This window comes from Protopterus annectens, chromosome 12.part0, assembly GCF_019279795.1.
Source record: "Protopterus annectens isolate FY-2018-M chromosome 12.part0, PAN1.0, whole genome shotgun sequence".
Classification (NCBI taxonomy): domain Eukaryota; kingdom Metazoa; phylum Chordata; order Ceratodontiformes; family Protopteridae; genus Protopterus; species Protopterus annectens.
The window spans coordinates 244,005,924-244,027,289 of NC_056746.1; the positions used below are offsets into that span (position 1 = coordinate 244,005,924).

Sequence of the window (21,366 nt, forward strand, 5' to 3'; positions counted from 1 at the left end):
GCAATCTTTCTGAACTCATGCAGGTTATCCAAATGCTCCCTTATTTTTTTCTGTTAGCACATTGCAACATTTGCTCATCTTTTTATTCTGTGGTTACTCCCTTTCTTCTGCAACCTGTCTAAGCTATTTTCTCTTATTTCTACCATACATAAAGTTCATTTTAATTTTATCCCACTCAGTAGCTATCCCTTATGAAGCAATTTCTCTCTTCTCTAAAAGCTCTCCTATCATAATGATTATCTGTTCCTCAAATTCCTCTCTTTTTATTGATAAGTAGGAAAACAATGATGCCTCACTTTTACAGCATTACCCAGCATCTTTAACTTAGTTGTACCTGCACAATTAGATAGATAAATGTCACAAGATCCAAGTGTCAGAACATATGAACGAGACCATATGACTGACTTTCCAAAACACTAAACAAGACTAAACAACAAAAATCAGCGTTTTTGCAGGGGCACTTCTATGCATATTATATAGAACAACTCCCAGGTTGCACTGCAGTGGGGAAAAGGGTAAATTCCCCAAACCCCACTGTACTACTATCTCCATACAAAGCTTCAACGTTTTGGAAAGGTGATCATACGGTCTCCACAATATGAAGTTCGACTTTGTAGAACATAGGTGCCTGATCAGGTCCCCTTAAGAAGAGCAATGTCACAAGATCAAAAGTTTCATAAAGTCAAATGTCATATGGTCAAGACCAAATGATTGACTTTCCAAAACATTAAACAAGACTAAACAACAAAAATCTGTTTCTGTATGGGGGAGGGGCAAATGGATGGATCTCAAAAGCTTTCAATTAAAACATGCACATTCCTGTGAAACAATTAATACACAATCTAAACCAGTTACTGCACGGGTGTGTAACATTCTTGGATAAGAGAACACATATCATACTTGGCAAGGTTTGGGAGCCACATTACCATATCCAACATGCATCTGCTTTGTTCATCTACCACAGTCAAAGCAGCATACCACCTCAGTCAAGAAACAAGAAGAGATGATAACACTGGTGGGTTTTAGATTCATTGTTTGTATTTGTGGTATGACTATGAAATTTAGCTTGAAACAAACAATATAAGAACATTATACAAATCATATTCTTGCTACAACGATGCCTAAGTAATGGTGCAATTGTACAAGAAAGTATATTGCAAACAATAATGCCACAACTATGAAAATCCAGGTAAAATTTACCACAAAAAACTACCATAACATACGACAAATGACAAGCAATGAAAAATAGTTGTCTAAATTATCATGGGTCTAAAAAGTCACAGTTAGTGGGATGACTGACACTGCTTGCTCTTGCACAAATGGTCTATGTCTGCATTTAATGCTGATGCAGCACTGTCTGCCAGATGTGCATTTATGATAACAGATCTAGATTTACTTTTCGCAGTCTTCATTCTGAAAAACAGCTGCTCAGCTGCAAAAACTAAAGTAAATTTTATAGCATGTTCTGTGGACATGAGACTGGGTATATTTCTGTCGAAACCTAATGACTAACAATTCATAAGACCATTCTCCTGTAACAATTCCGAAGACTGTTCTCCATGAATGTTCTCTTTAAGACACTGTGGATTTGATGCTCACTGTATTCTAACTGATTGGTGTCTGCAGCCATAAAAGGATCAACTCCAAACCAGTCTCCAAAGATCTTCATCTCATTATGGTGTTTTTGGAAGCCCTCAAACCTGAATTTGTATTCTTCAATACATGTGAATAGTAGAGCACAGTATTTTGTGCAGTTCACTGTATCAGCAGATCTTGTGAGCAAGTTTGAAAAAAGAAAACCTTTTTCCCTTGGAGAAATACAACTGCGGCATTATAGCTTTTGGATGAATACAGCTACATGTTCATTCTTTTTCACTGATAACTTCCTTTGTTGTTTGACTCAGAAGTCTATTAACAATTTGGTGATGTCCACAAAAAAAAAAAAAAGCTAGGTCATTTAACTACAGGTCATCTTCAAAGGATGTGGCGTCTTTATCTTTGTTGGTCATGAAGGACTTTTTATTTCCTAATGCAATGACCAGAATCTATCTAGTGTTGCTGCCCTAGTCAACCAATGAACATGGTAGAAGTGCATCACACCATCATGCTGTGACCCTGCTTCTTCAAGAAAGGCTTTAAATTCCCTGTGATTCAGGCTGCTTGATTTTATAAAGACCCTTCTCATGACTTCTCCATTTTAACTGTTATGGCTCACTGGATCCCTTAATGAATTATGCAGTGATGAGCTGTAAGTTCTTGTGACACTAGCTTCATCATTAAAGTTACAAATCCACTTTGTTTCCCTTAACATGGAAGAAGTCTAATCGGCTGTAATCCCATAGTTTTACGTCACTCATCTTCATTTTCTCCAACATCTGTTTCACCTGATCAAAAAGATCCTCCCTGTCCTCCCTATTGTAGTGACCTTCACTGCAGAAATAGCGATCAGTTGCTCTAATAAATTCAAAAGATTTAACTCATTGAATGAATATAGCCAGTTAAGCAGTGTCCCCAATATCACTGCAGCTTTTATCAAGTGCCAAGCTAAGAAAAATTATAGTTATGTACTCACTATAACTCTGCATCTGTGTTGTCTGTTTTTGCCCTTCCTCAATAGGTGAGTCTCAAACCCAACCTTGGCTCCATCCTTGGCCCCAACTATAATCCCGGTCTCCTCTTAAGATACCTCAGATCGACTTTGCCTTCTGTTTAGTTAATCACAATGGAAAATGGAAAATCAGCCAATATATTCTCCGAGTTAAAGGACACAGAAGTTGTAAAGGTGGGAAACGGGAATAATCAGAGAAGAACATCTCCGGAGCCCACACAGCAGAAACTAATCAGAAATATCTTTCAGGTCAAACCAGGATCCAGACAAAACAAGGAGTGGAGAATGGTGGGTGGGAAGGTGAGAATGGATGAAAACAGACAACATAGATACAGAGTTATGGTGAGTACATAACTATAATAGCGGATGTCTTTTTTGTCCATTCCTCTGTCCCCAGCTACAGTAATCTTGGGTGGTCCTCAACGAAGGATATTCCGGAGAACCATGGAGCCAAAACCTGTCGTTATATCCAGTCTGTAATAAGCTATAACGTTATGAGCACTGGAGCATGTAGCAACAGCACAGATGTCATCTATAGATACTTTAGACCAAAAGGTGGATGATCTGGCCATAGACCTGGTGGAGTGTTTATTTAGGTTGTTTGGGTAATGACAGGCTTTTGCATTACCTCTATTTACAGGAGCAATCAGTGAGCCATCTAGTTAGAGTCACTGCTGTGCCTAATTTGGCTTTAGAAAAGGATACAAAACAGCTGTTCAGATTTCCTTAGGTCTTTAGTTTTGTGAATGTAAAATCTGAGCAGTCTATGAACATCCAATAAATAAAGCAATGTATTCTCACTTGTTGGAAAGTTTAGGAAAGAAGACTGGTAGGTTAACCGACTACACTGAGGTTAGTTTCTGACACCAGTTTAGGTAGAAAGGATGAATTAGTCTGAAGTGATACCCTATCTTTGTGAAAAATCAGGTAAGGTTGCTGAGAAGAAAGTGCTTGGAGTTCAGACACCTATCTAGCTGAGGTAATGACGACTAGGTTCATAGGTCATAGTGTGTACTAGGCTAATGGCCCTGGAACCTTTACAAGCCTAGCTCATAGGATTACCTTAGCATTGTACCACTCAACCTTAGTTCCCACTGACTCTGTTGAGTAGAGCCACTGGAGTGATCCCCGGGGTGAATTTTCTATTTCCCATTCACTCATCAAGATTTCTCTTGAAGAGGGCCACAGTGAGGTGCTCTGTTTGACATGCCAACTTGCAACAATCTGCGAATTTTGTCAGCCAGAGTCCCTTCATGTTGGCCTGGACTTCAGAGAAGTAGATACAAAACAGGAGAGGACACAGGACCAAACCCCATGGGACTCCACTCGTGACTGGTCGGCAGTCTGACTTGGAGTCAGCTACTTTCACACTGTGGGTTGTATCTGTGAGAGCCAGTTTGCAACCCACCTACTGATATAGGGGTTGATGTCTAGCTTAGTAAGTTTTTCTACGATTCCTGAGTGGGGAATGGTATCAAAGGCCTTGGCCAGATTAAGGTAGGCTGTATGAACCACCTTACCTTCATGCACAACTTTGGTGACTTGACTCAAAGAAGTCGACCAAGTTGAGCAGGCATGATCTACCCTTCACAAAACCAAACTGTGTAGGTTCCAGAGTTTGGAGATTCCCTATATCCTTGTTTATTACGTCCACGATGATGCATTCCATAGCTTTGCATATCAGACTCGTCAGGCTAATGGGATGATAGTTCCCAGGGTCTGTAGTCACTCCTCCTTTGTGGAGAGGGATGATTGTAGCAGTGCGCCATTCGGTAGGGACAAAGCCTGAGGTGAAGCTGTAACTGAACAGGGACACAGGTGAGGTGCCAGTTCACTCTGTAGTTCATGTAGAACACAGCCAGCGATATTGTCAGGAACAAGAATTTCCAAAGTAGGGTGAGTAAGACCCGGAAAAATTACTCCAAGGTCCCAATAGAAGGACAGGGTCCTTAACTGGGGGCCAAAGCAGCTAGGCATCCTTAAGAAAGAAGAATGATGCATGTCTAAGTGGAAATTTGAGATCGCTTGCACCTTGACAGTTGAATAACTAGCTCCATTGTTGAAAATAGAGGCTAGGAAATCAAGAAGAGCTGGAATCAGTGCTGAGAAGAAGGTCTCTGACTGGCCCAAATAGAAAATCTTTTCCATTTACTTTTAAGAAATGTTCCTTGTAGAGGCCTATTGGGACAATATTACTATGTGGCAAATGGGAGAAGAAAGCCTGGAACTTCTAGCCATCACTGGAAGTGAAGAAACCATATGGTCAGTTTGAGAGACAGCATGTCCGGGAGAGTCAACCTGGACGGATAAGACAAAAGGTCCAGAACAGGATCCAGCATCCAGGGCGGGAGAGGCCACAGTATGGAGAACCACTCTTGGTGAGGCCAGAATGGGGCAATGAGGAAAACCTTACTCTTCTTCTACTGTAATGCTTTCTGAATAAACTTTAGGATGAGAGAGGTGGAAGGGAATGTGTATAATAGACTGGAGGGCCAATCGTGAACTCTCTTAGTGACTCCCTCTATGGGGGGATCAGGGCAAAGTACCTGCTGCACTTGGCACTGAGGGGAGAAGCAAAGAGGTCACAGCATGGTTGACCCCATCAGTGAAACATCATTTCCACCACTGACTGACTGAAAGACCACTTATGAAGGAGTAAGATGGAACTGCTCAGTTTGTCTGTTATCACATTGTTTTTTCCCAGAATATGCGTTGCCAAGAGAAAGTGGTCGAATGGGATCACCCACTGCCAAACTCTTGCTGCCTCCCTGAAAAGTGGGTAAGATCTGCTTCCCCCTTGTTTCTTGATATACCAGACCACTGACATATTGTCCGTCTGAATTGCAATCATCCCTAGAGGGAGAACATGTTAAAATGCTTGCAATGTCAATAGGACTGGTCTCATTTCTAGGAAACTGATGTGGAGATTGGCCTCTGTCTGGGACCACATTGGACTGTCCTTCCCATGTAATGCCCCCCATCCCCATTGGGAGGCATCTGTACTCACTGCAGCCCTGGAAGAGGGAAGAATGAAAGGATGGCCCTGGGAAACTTCCTCTGCATGAATCCACCATGCTATGTGTTGTCTGCAAACACTTGTGATGCAAATGGTAGTCCTCATTGGCTGATGTTTTATTGACCACTGTACCACTAGAGGTCACTGCATTTCTCTCATGTGAAAGCGTGCCAAGGGTCCAGTAGTATGGAGACTGCCATCCCAACCAGTCATCACAGATGCCATCCCAACCAGTCATCACAGAATTCACTTGGCTGTTGGTGAATGAAGAGAAAGGATGCGCAGTGCCCATTTCCTTAAAGTCTCTAATATTGTTTTTGGCAGGCTTGCCACTTGTGTCCATTTATCTAGACAGGATCTGATGAACTCCAGAGTTTGTGCTGAGTAAAGTTGAGACTTGGAGACGTTTATAGTAATGCCCAGCTGGGAAGAGAGCTGGAGCAAGTGATCCCTGCTTGAATCAGTACAGGCTTAGTGGAAGCAGATAGCATCCAGTCATCTAGATATGGAAACACCTGGAATCCCTGCAGTCTCAAATGAGCAACCACTGTCATGCATTTGGTGAGCACCCTGAGGGCTGTGGTGAGACCAAAGAGTAGTTCTTAGGACTGGGAGCCAGTCACTACCAATTCAAAGTGTAGACATCTCCTGGAGCACCTGTGTATTTTGATACGATAGTATGCATCCTGAAGATCTACAGAGCACATCCAATTGTCCTTTCATAAAAGAGGTAGGATGGACTGAACCATGACCATTTTGAACTTGTGTTTCACAAACTTGTACGGATTTCCGACATCCAAAACTGGTCTGAGTGTCTCTGGTCTTTTTTGGCACTAAAAAGAATTTTGAGTAAGCTCTGGATCTTTGCTGGACTGGTTGAGTGACTTTTGTCTAGCAGCTTTTGTACTTCTGTAGTTACAGCTTTCCTCTGACTGGGTGGAACTTTGGCAATTCTTTTGTTGTATTTTGGTGGAAAATGGAAAAATGGTATGCAATAACCTCTGGATATAATATTCTGAATCCAAAAATCTTTGGTAATGGCTAACCAGGCTTGTGGGTATAGTGATAGGCATCCCCGACTGCCTCCAGAATGCAGCAGTCTGGTTAGCCCTTAGGGACACGGATGGCGCTTCTCCAAGAAAGGATCTCTGAAACCCTGGTGTTGTAGGCCAGCTCTGCTGTGAGGGCAGCATCTCACTTTAGAATCCCCCCCTTTGCTGTGAGGGGATCTTTCTCCATAGGACTCTTGGGAAGTACCTTGAGAATGTTTTAACCACAATTTTCTGCCACTGAAATACTTATCTAGGTGTTTTGGGATGGGCTCTGTGACATCCAGATCCTTACAAACCCAGAAGTAGAGGAGGTCTACCATCTCATCTATAGGGGGGACTACCCAATTCATAGCTGAGCCAGTTTAGAAAACCTCAAGGAAAGTAAACTTGTGTAAGATCTTACCATAACAGTAGATATCCCTCTCTTCACTGGTGCAATATTCATAACCCAAGGGATTTCCTACCAAGGACAGCCCAACATCTGGCCAGTATACCAAAACCTTTAGTACTTATAGGTATCGTATGTCACACATACATTCCCCACTCAAGGAATAGGGTATAAAGGTAACATACAGATGCACACAGTCAGAACTCGAAAAGCCTCAGTAGGAACAGGATATCCCTAGGGACAAGGACAAAATATATGCATTCATAAGGAAAAAAAAGAGAAGAGCAGAGGAGGCAAGAGGGTGGAATCAAATACTGCAATGGTAAAGAGAATGACATCAATTGTTATGGTAAGTTCTTACACAACTGTACTATGTCTTTCCACACAACTGCTGCAATATTCATAATCTAAAGGACAGTACAAAAGCTGAAGAGGAAGCCTGGGAGGAGGAGGAAGGCACAGAATAGCCCTCCAGAAACCCATGCAGGACAGTCCTGGCAAAGCCAGCTCTGGCACTGGAAATAACATCTAGTTAGTAATGCTTAGTGAAATTATGAACAGAGAACCAGGAAGCAGCCCCAAGGATGTAAGTGTTATAAAGCCCCTTGAAAAAAAAGCACCAGAAGAAGCCTTAGTAGAATTGAGTCTTTACCGAAGAGGAAAGACATTTTCCATGAAAAGAACAACAAAAAGAAATTGCCTCAGAAATCCACAAAGAGATGGTTTTCTTAAAAACAACCAAAAAGAAAGACCTGAGATGAAAGAGAAGAAAAAGCTGCTCAGATTTCTGAATAACTTTACTTTTATGCAAATAATATCTGAGCTGTCTCTATGCAAATCCAAGTTATGAAGAAACCTTTTCAATGGCAGAATGCAGAGAAGGAAAAAGAAAGGGAGATGAATTGACTAATTAAGGAACAATTCATTGACTACCTTAGGCATAAAAGAAGGATTAGTACCAAGAGACACCCTATCTCTGTGAAAAACTAAGAAAGGAGAAACAGCTAAGTGCGCCTGAAGTTCAAACACTCCCTTAGCTATAGTGAGGGCCAAAAGAACAACAGTCTTCCAAGTACAATGTTGTAAGGAAGCTGAAGCTGCAGGACCAAAAGGAGCCAAAGTCAATTTTTCAACTACAAAACTAAGATCTGAGGAAGGCAGAATTGTCTTTCTAGGAGGCCTGATATGGGGGACTACTTTAAGAAATTGCTTGACGTCAAATCGAGAGGATAGAAAAGTAGTCAAAGGCTGACAAGCAGAAATTGCTGACAGGTGAGCTTTCACAGCATGGAGCAGATCACACAAATAAGACAGAAGCAGGGGAACCTCCACAGACTAGAGGATCCTGATGGAAAGAAAGGCAACAGACAATTGCTTCCATTTGGACAGACATGATTTCTTGGTAGTGGGTTTCCTTGCAGAGCACGTCCTCAGAAAAGAGGTGCCTAAAAATGATCATTAGCTAAAGACTGGACAAGTGAGGATGGATAAGAAACCCCTTGTCTTGTGTGAGAAGATCCACTCAGTGAGGTAACTTGTGGTGACTGCCATTTCAAAGAAAGGAGGAGGAACCAATGCTGTTTTTCCCAAAAGGGAATCACTTTGGTGTAGTCTTGCCTGATCTTGTGCAAGACTCTCTGAAGCAGAGGAAGGAGAGGGAGGCATACATAAACATCCTCTTCCAAGAAAAAGACAGGGCATCCACTTTCCAGGCCCAAAGACTTGGGACTCTGGAACACAACAGAGGAAGCTTTCTGTTCAGAGGGGTGGCAAAATGATCTACCTGACAAATACCCCACCATCGGACAATGTCCAGGAACACATCTCTGTGAAGCATCCATTTGTGAGCTTGTGTGGTGGACCTGCTGAAAGAGTCTGCCTCTAAATTATGCTCAGAGGGAATGTAAACAGCCTGAATTGTCACTTGATACTGAACAGCTAGATCCTGGACCTGAAAAGCCAGTCTGTAAAGGTGATAGGACCTTGCTTGTACGCACACCATCTGTGATAATTTTGAGGAGCCAGAATGAAAAACCTGAAGAGCTACAAGGAGAGCCCTCACCTCATTTATACTGATGTGGTCTGACTTCTGATGAAAGGGCCAGAGTCCCCTGAACCTTGACAGAGCCAATGGAGGCCCCTCATCCCCTGTCTGAGGCACCTGTAAGAAGCTTTTTAGTTGGGACTGGAGCCTGGAAAGACGCCCCGGGTTGACAGAAAGCAGATGAATCGACCACTGAAGCTCAAGCTTAAAACAAGGAAGGAATGGAACTGGGAAGTCCAGGGGGTGGCAATGTTGGAGCCACACTGACTTGAGGTACCACTGTAGTTTTCTCATGTAGAGCCTAGCCAGAGGGTGCATGGGAATGGTGGAGGCTATGAACCAGAGAACCCTGAGAAACTCTCTGGCCATGACTGAAGCCAGAAAGAGAAGAGACTGGAAAAAGGTAGTAAGAGACAGGGCCTTATGGAGAGTCACAGATGCCAGCATGGGGATGGTCTGAAGCCTGCAACCAAGGAAAATACGATCTTGAAAAGGGGTCAGAGTTGATTTCTGTAACTTTATGGTGAAACCCAGACTCTGCAACAGGGAAATAGTAAACTAAAGAACCAGAAGCAGGGCATCTGGAGAAGCATGAATGAGTAGATCATCCAGATAGGGAAAGATATGAACTCCTCTCATTCTGCAAAAAGCAACAACATGAGTGAGGCATTTGGTAAATAACCTTGGGACAATTCAGAGGCCAAAGGGCAAAGCAAATAACTAAAAACACAGGGAAGGAACAGAGAAATGTAAAAATTTCCTGAAAAGGGGATAGATGGGGATATGAAGGTAGGTATTCCTTGAGATCCAGAGAGACCAGAAAGGCCTGGGGTACAAGAAGGGGAAATAGAGTCTGAAGAGACAACACTCAAAAGGAACAAATCCCTCCCTACTTGGGCAGGAGGAACAGCTTAAATGGTGCCCTGGACCAAACCAGAATGGAGCACCTCTGGTAAAAGGCAAAGTTGATCCTGAGGAGGTTGAGGGATGTCACCGACTAATCAGAACCAAGGAACGAATAGCACCTTGGCTGACTAGCGAAACCAAAACTAAAATTAAACTTCGAAACCAGGCCTGGGATAATTGGAGAGTGACCAAAACCCCACTAGATCGCATCAAGTTTCAACAGCTTAGAAATACTACTAAAGCAGCCACTACCCAAGACAAAAAACAATATTTTTGTCACCTCCAGGATAAACACCAGAATAACCCAAAGAAATTCTGGGCTGGATTTAATAAGCTCCTCCACCCGGGTAAATCTTCGACCCCCACTCCTGAAAACCTCATTGGAAAAAACCAGAGATAATAGCCAATGCTTTTAACTCTTTTTTCATCGAGACCATCCAGTCCCTAGCCAATCAACTTACCACTACCGTCTCTTCTGATACCCATACTAAAGACTCAGTCCACCCCACCTTTAACTTACAACCGGTACCTACCTCCTATATATGTACCCTCCTGAAAAAACTCAAACCAACTACCTTAGCTGCCGACCAGCTCCCTGCAGAATTCCTTCAAATAGTGTCAGACGCCATTGTCTATCCCATCTCAATCTTGATTAACAGAACCATAACTGAAACTACCATTCCCTCTATTTGGAAAATCTCATATATCATCCCTCTCCATAAAGGAGGGTCCTCCACGGCAACATCCAACTACCGTCCCATAGCAATATTGTCTCCAATAGCCAAAGTCATGGAACGGTGTGTTCACAAACAGCTCTTACAATACCTCAACCTTAATAGTCTTCTGTCCCCAACCCAGCATGGCTTTCGCCCCCATCACAGTACAACCACCGCCCTGCTCTCCCTTGTTGACTCAGTCAATAACAACCGTAACAAGAAATTAATTTCCTCTCTTCCTTGATCTCTCAAAGGCCTTTGATATGGTCAATCATCAGCAACTGCTTCACACCCTGGAAACTCTATATCTTGACATCCCAACCATAAATGGCAAAATAAGCTATCTGACCTACTTCCCAACACCACAGGCGTCCCTCAGGGCTCTATATTAGGTCCTCTTCTTTTCTCAGTTTTCATAAATGACCTCCACTCGATCACCCTTAAATCTACATGCATCCAATATGCAGACAACTCCACCTTGATCTGTTCTGACGTCTCCCTCCCGAAACTTCAAACAATTACCCAAAACTGTTTTACATTAGTAGAAGAATGGTTCTCTAAACGGCAACTCATCCTTAATCCTACTAAAACCAAATTATTGCTTTTTTACCCCTCTACAACTACTCCTCTAGGTAAAGAACCTCTGAATACGGACAACACGTTCTACGTGGAATCTACAAATGGTACCATCATAACCCCTGTGTCTCATACCAAACTATTAGGTGTGTCTATAGATAACAAGCTTAAATTTGATACACACATTAACCAAACTATTAAAACTGTACACAAGAAACTTGGATCTATGTACAGAATAAAAAATTTCCTAACCCCTCATACCAAGCTAACCATTGCTCGCACCCATCTCCTCTCCACCCTCCTTTATGCCTCCCCAATACTGTCATTCCTCAATAAGCGGAAACTCAATAAACTATCTGTTGCCTACAATCACATAGCCAGATTTATAACAGGAACACCGTATCGTACTCACCACTGCCTCAACCTAAATACCCTCGGCTGGCTAGAACTCCCCAACCTACTAAAACTCAACCAACTTACTGAAGCTTTTAAAATAATCAACCATCCGGACAGAACCCCCTCTCTGAGCAATATCCTGACCTCCTACTCAAACTTAAAATCACTCAGGTCAGCTAATAGTGTTCAGGTACAAACCATTAAAGCTAATAACTCTGGAGGTGATGCTCTCTATGCCAATTCCATTGGCAAGCTATGGAATTCCCTACCCAACAGCCTAAGACTAATGACCTCGATCAATCAATTCAAAACTCACCTCAAAATATTTCTTAAGTCTCATTGGTCATGCCCATGTACTAAACCAGACTAGCCGCTGTAGTTTACACCCTATCCCAGAGATCTCAACCTGCCCCCACGGCTTCAACTTATCGCCAACCTTAGTCTTATCTATATAATATTCTGATTGTTATTTTACAAATATGTTATACCAATGTCTTTTCCTTTGATATGTATGTTATACTACTCTATACCACTTGTAAATGTATCCTGTATTCTCTTATCTGTGGAGCTTTTCTACCCGGGCCTCTACTGAAAATGGACATGTATCCGGCTAGACTAGCCCGGTCAACAAATGTAAAATAAAATAAAATAAAATAAAATGTCCAAAAAGGGAGGAAGGGATTTCCAAGCCATGAAATATCCCTGATGGATAATGGACAGAATCCAAGACTCTGCTGTGGTCTTTAACCAATTTGGAAGAGACGGAGAAAGATGGAGGGATAAGAGAACCTGTCCGAGAGAAATGGAAGCAAATTGTCAAATGGAACCTGGCTTATCCCAAAAAACAGGTTTCTGGGAAGCAAGGATTTGATTAAACTTAGGATGCACACGTCTAGAACCCTTTTTTCCTTTGAGTGGAGGATGAGACTGCCTACATGCAAAAGCTGATTTGGAAGGGTAATTCCTCTGCAACTTAGGAATAAGAGAAACAAAAACATGCTTCAACTCCTCCAAGACTTTACCCTTATCCTGGAGGCACTTGAAAAGTTCAGCAGCAAAAATCTTTTTATTAACCAAAGGAGCATCCAATAGTTTGGTCTTAAGTCATCAGGCAAAGCCTGAAGATGAAGTCAAGAATAGTGCGTCATAACAGATCAAACGTCAGCAGCCCTGGAGAAGGCATCAACTGCACAGTAGCTGCATTTAATAGAATGGTGAGCAACTCGTGAAGTACAGCCCAACAGGGAAACGGCAAAAGCCTTCTCCTCACAGTTACGAAGGTCAGAAACCGCTTTGAAAACCTCAGAAAGGAGGGTCAAAACATATCGAGTTATACCAGGCTGGCAGCAAACGGCCCAAAAGGATAAAGTGGCAGCAGTATAAACCTTTCTGTCCAGGCACTCAATGGCCCAACTGGTCTTTATCTGAAGGGAATGGCTTTGTAAAGGCAACAACTTGGAGGGCTTGTCAGAAGAGATAGACACTACAGAAGGATCAGCGGGGCATAATATAAAGGAATTTACATTCGTCAGGCACCTTGTAAAGTCTATGAGGTTTCCTGGGAGCTAGGGGCTAAGAATCAGCAGCCACAGAAGTTGCTGAAAAGGTACCCAGGAGGGTAAACAGAAATGGGGGAACAGCAGAAGGCTAAGGAGACTCCATCTGGAGGAGTTTGTAATACCTTTTCTGGATATCAGAGACTTGAGAGCAATCTACTTAAAAATATCCATCATACGGACAACAGTATCCCTAAAGAAGAGTTCCTCCAAAGCAGAATCTGGGCTAATAAAATCATTTTCCTCTGAACCATAGTCCAAGGGAGAAGGGATTTAAGAAGAGTAAGCCAGGGACTCTTCCCTAGAATATGAACCTTCATCTCAGAAGTACAATTCCCTGGGTCTTCGAAGAAGAGTGTAAGACTTTGGGGGTAGGCACATAAACCCCTTGAGGAGACTGTAAAGCCATTAAAGCATGAAATAACTCCGAAGTAAAATCCTGCCATTCATGTTGAGGATCGTTGCCTACAGGGGAAATATGCTTAGTTTTCAGTTTCTTTTTCTGCAGGACGTCCAGACAAAACACCTTGGAGGGTCAGATCCTTATTGACACTCAATAAGCACAGTATGGATCTCCTTCCTGACTGAGATATATGGAATCCCCCTTGGTCCCTCAGATATTGTCATCTGAGGTTCCCCCTCAACGTCTGGTGCAGCTGTTTGCAAAGCCTCCTTGGATGTGCGAGAAGTCAGATCCATGCCAGCCTCCGACAGGGTAGTGACACAGGAATCCGAGGCAACCATCGGATTATCCTCTGGGTTTTCACTAGCCTCAAGAGAGATGTCCAGGGGAGGCTGGACAGTAGCTGTATCAGACTTTTTTGGCCTTTTTCTTAGCTGATGGCTGACCCTCAGGATGGGAAGACTCTGCCACAACTTTAAGACATTGGTTTTCAAGTTAAATAGGTAAAGAGCAGAGATAACTATGTAGGATCTTGGGGACAAAAGCCTGGCAGATAGACGTGTTTGGTCATGGGAAGCACCCAAACAAAAAAGGCACTGGCCGGGGCAGTCTTTATGGGGAAATCTGCCTCCCACAGTGAAATTTTCCCTTTCCGGATGCCATGAAACCAACAACACTTAATAAAAATGAAAGATAAGGAGAAACCCCAATGAGGCACTATTCTGAAACATGGATTGGTAACCACCATCGCAGAAAGACATTCCGATCAACGTTCAATGATGGCATTCAGATTGGCATCAAAGAAGTTCCAAGTGTGTGCGTACATATATCACTTTTATGCCCTATGCCTTGTATGGGAAGTGTGTGTGTGTGACATACGATGCCTATAAATGCTAAAGGCTTTAGTATACTGGACGGATGTTGGGCTATGCTTGGTAGTACTTAGGTTATGAATACTGAAATAGTGATATGGAAGGGCATCACTAACTCCTCTTGGGAAGGGGTTACTCAGAAGACCAACCTCCTTTCTGTTTCAAAAGCTCAAGTATCTCTCCAAATGAAATGTCTCAAGGGGTGATCTGGGAGACCCTTCCCCTTCAAAGTCAGTATCTTTGGTTAAGGACTATTGTGGACAGTATAAGTGCCTCCTCCTTTTACATGCCTGCTTCTGAGGGAGCTCTTTGGGGGAGGCTCCAGAGATGACTCAGAAGCGTCAGCAGTGTCTTGTATGAGGACATTCTCAAGGCTTGAACAGACCTGATGTTCCAAGGGACAGGATGGAAAGACCCAGCTTCCAAAGTAGACAGTTGAGTATAGGGTGGACCCATGTGGAGTAAGCATGTCTTTTCCAGCGAAGAGGAGAAAGCTCTCTCCAATATCTTAAAAGCTGATGCCATTGGGGATCACAGTCTCACTTTCACTGGATCCGAAGAAGCCTGTGAGGGCTGAAACCCGATCCCCTCTGGCTCCATCCTCAGTGCAGATGTGAGAACCAAACTATCCAGTGCTGAAGCTCCAAGTGGATGGGATGACTCTGAAAGCATTGTATAAATCCACCCCCACCCCCACCAGATCTGGCACAGATGCTATGGCCCCAAAATGCTACTGGATCAAACACGGTTGGATCTGTCTGGGTCAGAGAAAATGTCAGAGTAAAAGAAATACCAGTATTCTGATCCAACATAGATATACTTGGAAGTCTTGGGTCCAAAATCTCAGAAACTACTGGATGAATCGGAGTAAGAGTTGAAGCTTGGGGTGTGGCTGAGGATGGATGTGAGGTCGGATCCAAGACCCACCAGTTGAAGAACAGACAAAAAAAAAACAGGAGATCTGATCAGGTTCTAGTCTTCAGCAAATATTACCTTTTATATGTCTGAGCATAGGTCTTCCACTCGTCTTGCAATGGTATGATGTGAAAGGCTCAGGTTTCCCACTACTGAAAATTTTCCCTGAACAGACTACATTTGAAAATATTTTAGGGAATGTGTTTGACAAACCCTCCATCTGAAAATGCTTTCTTCTTTGCCATCACACCTATTAAAATAGTTAACTTTTACTGCCACTTCTGTAATCTAGCTTGGTATTTTGAAAAATAACTGCTGGCTGATACCTTATACCTTGTTTCTGGGCTTTTTCTTCGTCAGTTCTCAGCTGTCCAGTGATACTGTAAATTTATATGCAACATTTATAATGTAATTGTGCTTCTTCTTGTACTCTTTGGACACAATGGTAATTTTTTATAGATTAAATACAAAATGGCACCATCCTGTTTAAGTACAAAATATTTTTCAGATTATAAAGACTTGGAAACATGAGCTTCACTGGCACCATGCTGTTTAATGACAAAATATTTTGGACTACAAAGGTCTAGAAACATGACCTTCACTGTCAATTCATTGTCCCAAATGTCTATGGGAAAAGGAAACAAAACATACTGGTAAGAACAAAGGCAAGCTGACCAACTTCCTTCCTTCTCTAGATGCCTCTACAGAAATGTTCTTCAGTAACACCCTTTCTGAAACGCTGTTTATAGTATTCTATAATTAACCTCACAAGTACCTTCTATAGTAGCAACATCCCCCATGTTGCAAACTATCTAGCAAGACTCTGCATACTACTTCACTATACATTATCAATATTCAGTAATATGACGACAGTAGAAATTACACTCACATTAATGTTAAGACACATATAATGCATCCTCAATGCAGCCCACAATAAGACATATCAATACTTGTAATCTCCATACCAAAAAAGAGCAAAGTTGCAAAGTATACTGTTTGCCTGCAATTACCATGAAATAAATTACAGAGTACTGTACTTCAGCTGCGTTCATTGCTAAATACACAACAGACCTCCAAAAGGTCACAGCAACTGAATATTTTAGCAGCAATTACTTTAATAACAATACTTTGAGCATGCCTCTAACACAAGATAAATTACAGTATGGCAAAATTAACATATTTCAACTCTAAATCAAAGAACTGTTTAATTATGATCAAATGAGAGAAGGACTCACCCACATGGACTTGTATACTGTCTCCATACACACCAATTACTGTCAATTTATTATATACATCTTAGATATAGAGTGTAAACACAATAAAATAATGGTAATAATGGTCCAGTAATGTATTTACACTTCTTATCAAATGAATGCACTGCCCCATTGATAAAAATCATCAAAACAAGCAATAATGGCTACAGCACAGTACCTCATCTTGATTCACAGAAATGCACATTAGCAATGCAATAAAAATATTGCCACTGCAATGCATTTCACCTCCGTTCACATGAATGCACACTTGTCTTGCAAAGGCAAAACAATGACTGTTGTGATCATGTAGCAGAGGTCAGTCACTTTCTTCCACAGACAGCCTTGTAGCCTCCATTTATAGCCACTTTAAGTTTACCTCAGATATCACGCATGTACAGTTATAAAAGTGGCTACAAAATTACATTTGAACTTGTTTGACAACAATGTGCACCAGGCCAGTACCCCTGCAAATTCACTTCAAATGTTTGACTAGTATTAAAAATAGATCTCTGTAATTACTTCAGCTTGTTTTACAAATGAATAGTAGCCCTGCAATGTTAGAAAAATTGCAGTGTTACTTATACCAAAGCTCTCAACCTTTCATGTCTAAAATGTGGAACACTACATCTCATAAATTCATACGCAAGTGTTTCAAATTAACTAAAAACCTCATAGCATGGTTATTAACAGTTTCTTCATACTTAAAAAAATACTTTGATGAATTAATATAATTCAGTACCATTTACCACGGATATTTGTTAAAAAGTCTTAAAATGAATATGTGCCAAACCCTTTTAATATGGAACAGCATGGAAAACAGAATTTTTTAAATTCAAAATGAGGAGTATTACTCATATTGAGATAAATTCAAAAGTAGGTCTCATACTCGGGGATCACCTGCTCAGTAAAGGATAAAGGAAAAAAGCAGAAAAAAAAAACAGAAGAAAAGCTGGGGGCAAGGAAAGAGAACTCATGTGCTTCAGGAGTTCTGTTGTCACTTAGTGGGTACTGCATCAGCAGTTTGGGCACACCTATGGGAAGTGCTTGCTACAAAACAGGTAATACACTCTGCATCTTGCCCACACTACACTTTTAAGTATGCGTTTTTAGCTTTACTGAAGCCAGGGTGAGCAAGAAAAGGTGGTTTGTATAATTCTTTACTTAAATGCCTTTAGTGATCGCTAATGTCAGTGTGAACGAAAGGCAATACTGAAGTCAGTGCAAGCAAGAAGTAGACGTGTATAAAATTCTTTACTTAATTGCTTTTAAAACAGCATCCCCAAGTGTTAAAATGCCAAATATAATAACTGCTGCAAAGTACCTTGAAAAGGCATTAAAAACCTATATAATCTACACATTTGAAACAAAGTTTTCTAAATATTGCTTAAAATTCATATCGTTGGATAACAAATATATGTTTTGTCTTAGCACAATTAATTTTAAGTTTGCAATGTCCCTCCAAATTCATTCTGGTAGCACTTGTAGCTATAAGAGATAACTACAGTTTACACTCTAATCAAAAACCAGTGAAGGGAAATGACAAGGCTACTTACTGATCCAAAGATGGATGTGATACAAGAAGAAGCGTCCTAACACCTGGTCCAAGGCACGGTTCATTTTTAAACCTGCTGGTGCACCCATCAACCACTCCAACAGCTCTGTCAATTCTTTGGCTACATGCTGTCAGAAAAAAAGACATACTAATTTTTAAGACACCTATAAGGTTTCAGCCTTTCAGTAAAGCAAATATCTGTACATTTTTAATGTAATTTCCAATCTTGCCATTAGACAAAGTATTGGGCAGATGACTGGAGGTACTATTACTGTGTGATGAACCTACAATAACAGATATAACCCCTGACACCATTCCAGCCTTTCTGGTAATTCATCACCTACAGCTAGTACAGTTGTGTATGTTGTACTTACCATAACTGTACTCCTCATTGCTGCAGTAGCCTTTGGCTATTTTGGTTGTAACCTGTCCAGAATACAACTGGCCAGTCTTCAAAAAGCTCTGCCTTCCTCCCACACCTACACTCTGACTGCTGATTGGCTAGCCCCTTGCAGGGAAATCAGTAAACAACTTCAGGACTTGCTTTCCCAAACAAAAAAGAGAAAGCTTACCCACACTGAAACCCCAAAAAGATATAAACATATAACCTTTATCCCAACAACTAACTTATTCAGAAAAAATAGGATGGAGGGTGGGTGGGTGGGTGCTGCTATTTCAGCAGTGAGTCGTTCAAACAGCTACTCTTATGGTTAGAGTAACTTACATAACTGTACTATGGTCATCATTCTCACGGCTGCTGTAGCCTTTGACTGTTTGGGTTGATTACCAAGACTTATCCAACCTCGCGGTAGGAAGGATAAGGGTTTTAGAGTCTACCCCTTTCCAATGTGCCATCAAAGAAAACAAGGCTCTACTGAAATGTGCCTTAACTTTGACAGGAAATGTTTTTACCATGGGGAGGATAACAAAAAAGAATGTAATAAAGAAAAAAACAACTGGAATTGTATGAACTGATGGAGGCTGTCCTTTTTCAGTCCCATACTAGGAATTCCACAGCAGCACAACTTTCCTAAAACACTTAGTATTGGACAAGCTTATACCCAAGTTGCAAAAGCATGATCAGAGTATACAGAATCGATTTCCCCGTCACATTCTGCAAGAAATGGGGAAGTTAAATGGCTAGATTCGAGGTAAACTCTGAAATTAGTAAGGGCATATATGGTTGTTTTTTGACAACAGAGAACCTTAACATGCATGGAAAAGCAAGACAAGGGTTAAACCCACCATGAATGGTTGCAACACAGATACTCTCTTTCAGATATCAGAGCAATAAACCAGTCCGCCAAAAACAGAATAGCTGGTTCAGACATAACTTTCCTACCAAGAAGAAAAGATTCCCTATTACATGCCACCTGAATAAGAAGTGACTTTACATACAAACAGAAAAACCTCTTCGTAAAACAGCTTGAGAAAAGTCTGAAATGAAGAGGAGGAGGCTCCACAGAAAGATAAGCTAAAATGACTGATAAATACCCCTTGCCAAAGGAGTAAACATGATATGGGATAGTAACTCACAATTATGTAAGAATTAGAAGTAACAATCCTCGATAGGGACCTGGTTTATATGTGAGGCACCAACTAGAAAATTTTCAACACTGGTTAACATAAGATTTCTCAACAGCAGGATTTCTGGTCTCCTTTAGTACCTGCTGCATGTCATCTTGAAAAAGGTGCCTAACAGATATTAAAATTAAATCATTCAGGTAGTCATTTGATGTTGTTTGAAACCAGAAAATATCAAATTCCCCCTGCTTTGTGCGAGTTCAACCAGTCTATGAGGAAGCTTGTTGTAACTGCCCCCAGACAATTCTATAAGAACCAATCATACCTCTCAACTATACAGATTTTTATAGACTGTCCAGATTTTTGCCTCATATTTTCAGTCGATGTTTCATAAAACTGCGGTTTTCTAGAAAATTAGTTGCAAATCATTAAAGACTGAAGTTAGAAAATAATGACAGACATTTAGGTTTCAGACTTCATACCCTTGAGAAAAATTTTGCTAATGCAACATCGGTTATCAACTTTCTAAGTTCACAAGAGCAATATTTAAAAATTGTCCCTATTTTTGGGCCCTTGTTACACTTTTATTTATGGTTTTGCCCAGATTACTTGCTCTAAAAGTTTGAGAGGTATGGAAACAATGCTGCCTGAGCCAGAAGGGAGACACCACAGGAATGTTTTGAAGAATTGTTCTGAATCTTCATAAAGACTCTGGCTAGTAGTGGAAAGGATGGTCATGCATAAAGGAACATTCAAAACTATGGGAATGAAAATGCATATGCTCTCCAGGCCTAACAGCAAGGAGTTCTGGTGCAGAATTTACTTAGTTGTCTGCTTTGAAAGGGAGAAAACAGATCTATTTGAGGTGTTCCCCACAACTGGAAGATTCAATTTCCATTTGTGTCTGTCCTTGTCATGCTCAAAACTCACTGTACCAATATTTTGCTCCAATAGTATGCAAGATGCTTGAGAATTATACAGTACTGTTCAGCTAACTACCAAGCAATCTCAGCCAGCTTGCACAGAGGCCAAGGCCTGGTGCCCACCCTGTTTATGTACTACATCACTGTGGTTTTGTCTGTAAATCACCTGTAATGGTTCTGGGGATATGTCATGACTAGATTCTATAGTATGTAACACAGCTAACATCTCTGTTGACTTGTAAAGGCTCCAAAGCCATTAGCCTAGTACACACCTATGAACCTATGAACTGTCCTAAAGGTCTACAACTTCTACCTCCATAAAAACTGATCCTCAAGCAAAAACTAAAAACTGGAATCAGAAAGTCTAAAAGGATAAGAATATACATTTTTAACATTGATTTTTTCTTGTGTATAACCTGGCAAGAGGAATCATAAGAATCACAGAAGCCATGAACTGTAGAAATATAAGATATTCTCTGGCTGAAGTCACAGCCTGACTGAAGAAGATCAAAAACGTTTTCAGATACAAGTTCATCTTTTCTTGTTTTAAGAATGCCTTTGAAGAGACATATCTAGAGAGCTGTTTAAAAAAAACAATCCTGTGTGACAGAGTCAACGAGGACTTTTGAATATCTGGAAGCTCAAATTAGTAAGGCGAGAAGAAAC

The 21,366-nt window shown here is 41.2% G+C and overlaps 1 protein-coding gene across 1 annotated transcript in view; it reads right to left on the reverse strand.

The window, feature by feature from the left end:
• PIGQ (phosphatidylinositol glycan anchor biosynthesis class Q) overlaps positions 1-21,366 on the reverse strand; it is a 631,353-nt gene that overhangs the window by 381,833 nt on the left and 228,154 nt on the right. The window contains exon 5 of the mRNA XM_044089305.1: positions 18,255-18,381. Within this exon, the coding sequence (XP_043945240.1) occupies positions 18,255-18,381 (127 nt within the window). The remainder of the gene's footprint in view (positions 1-18,254; positions 18,382-21,366) is intronic.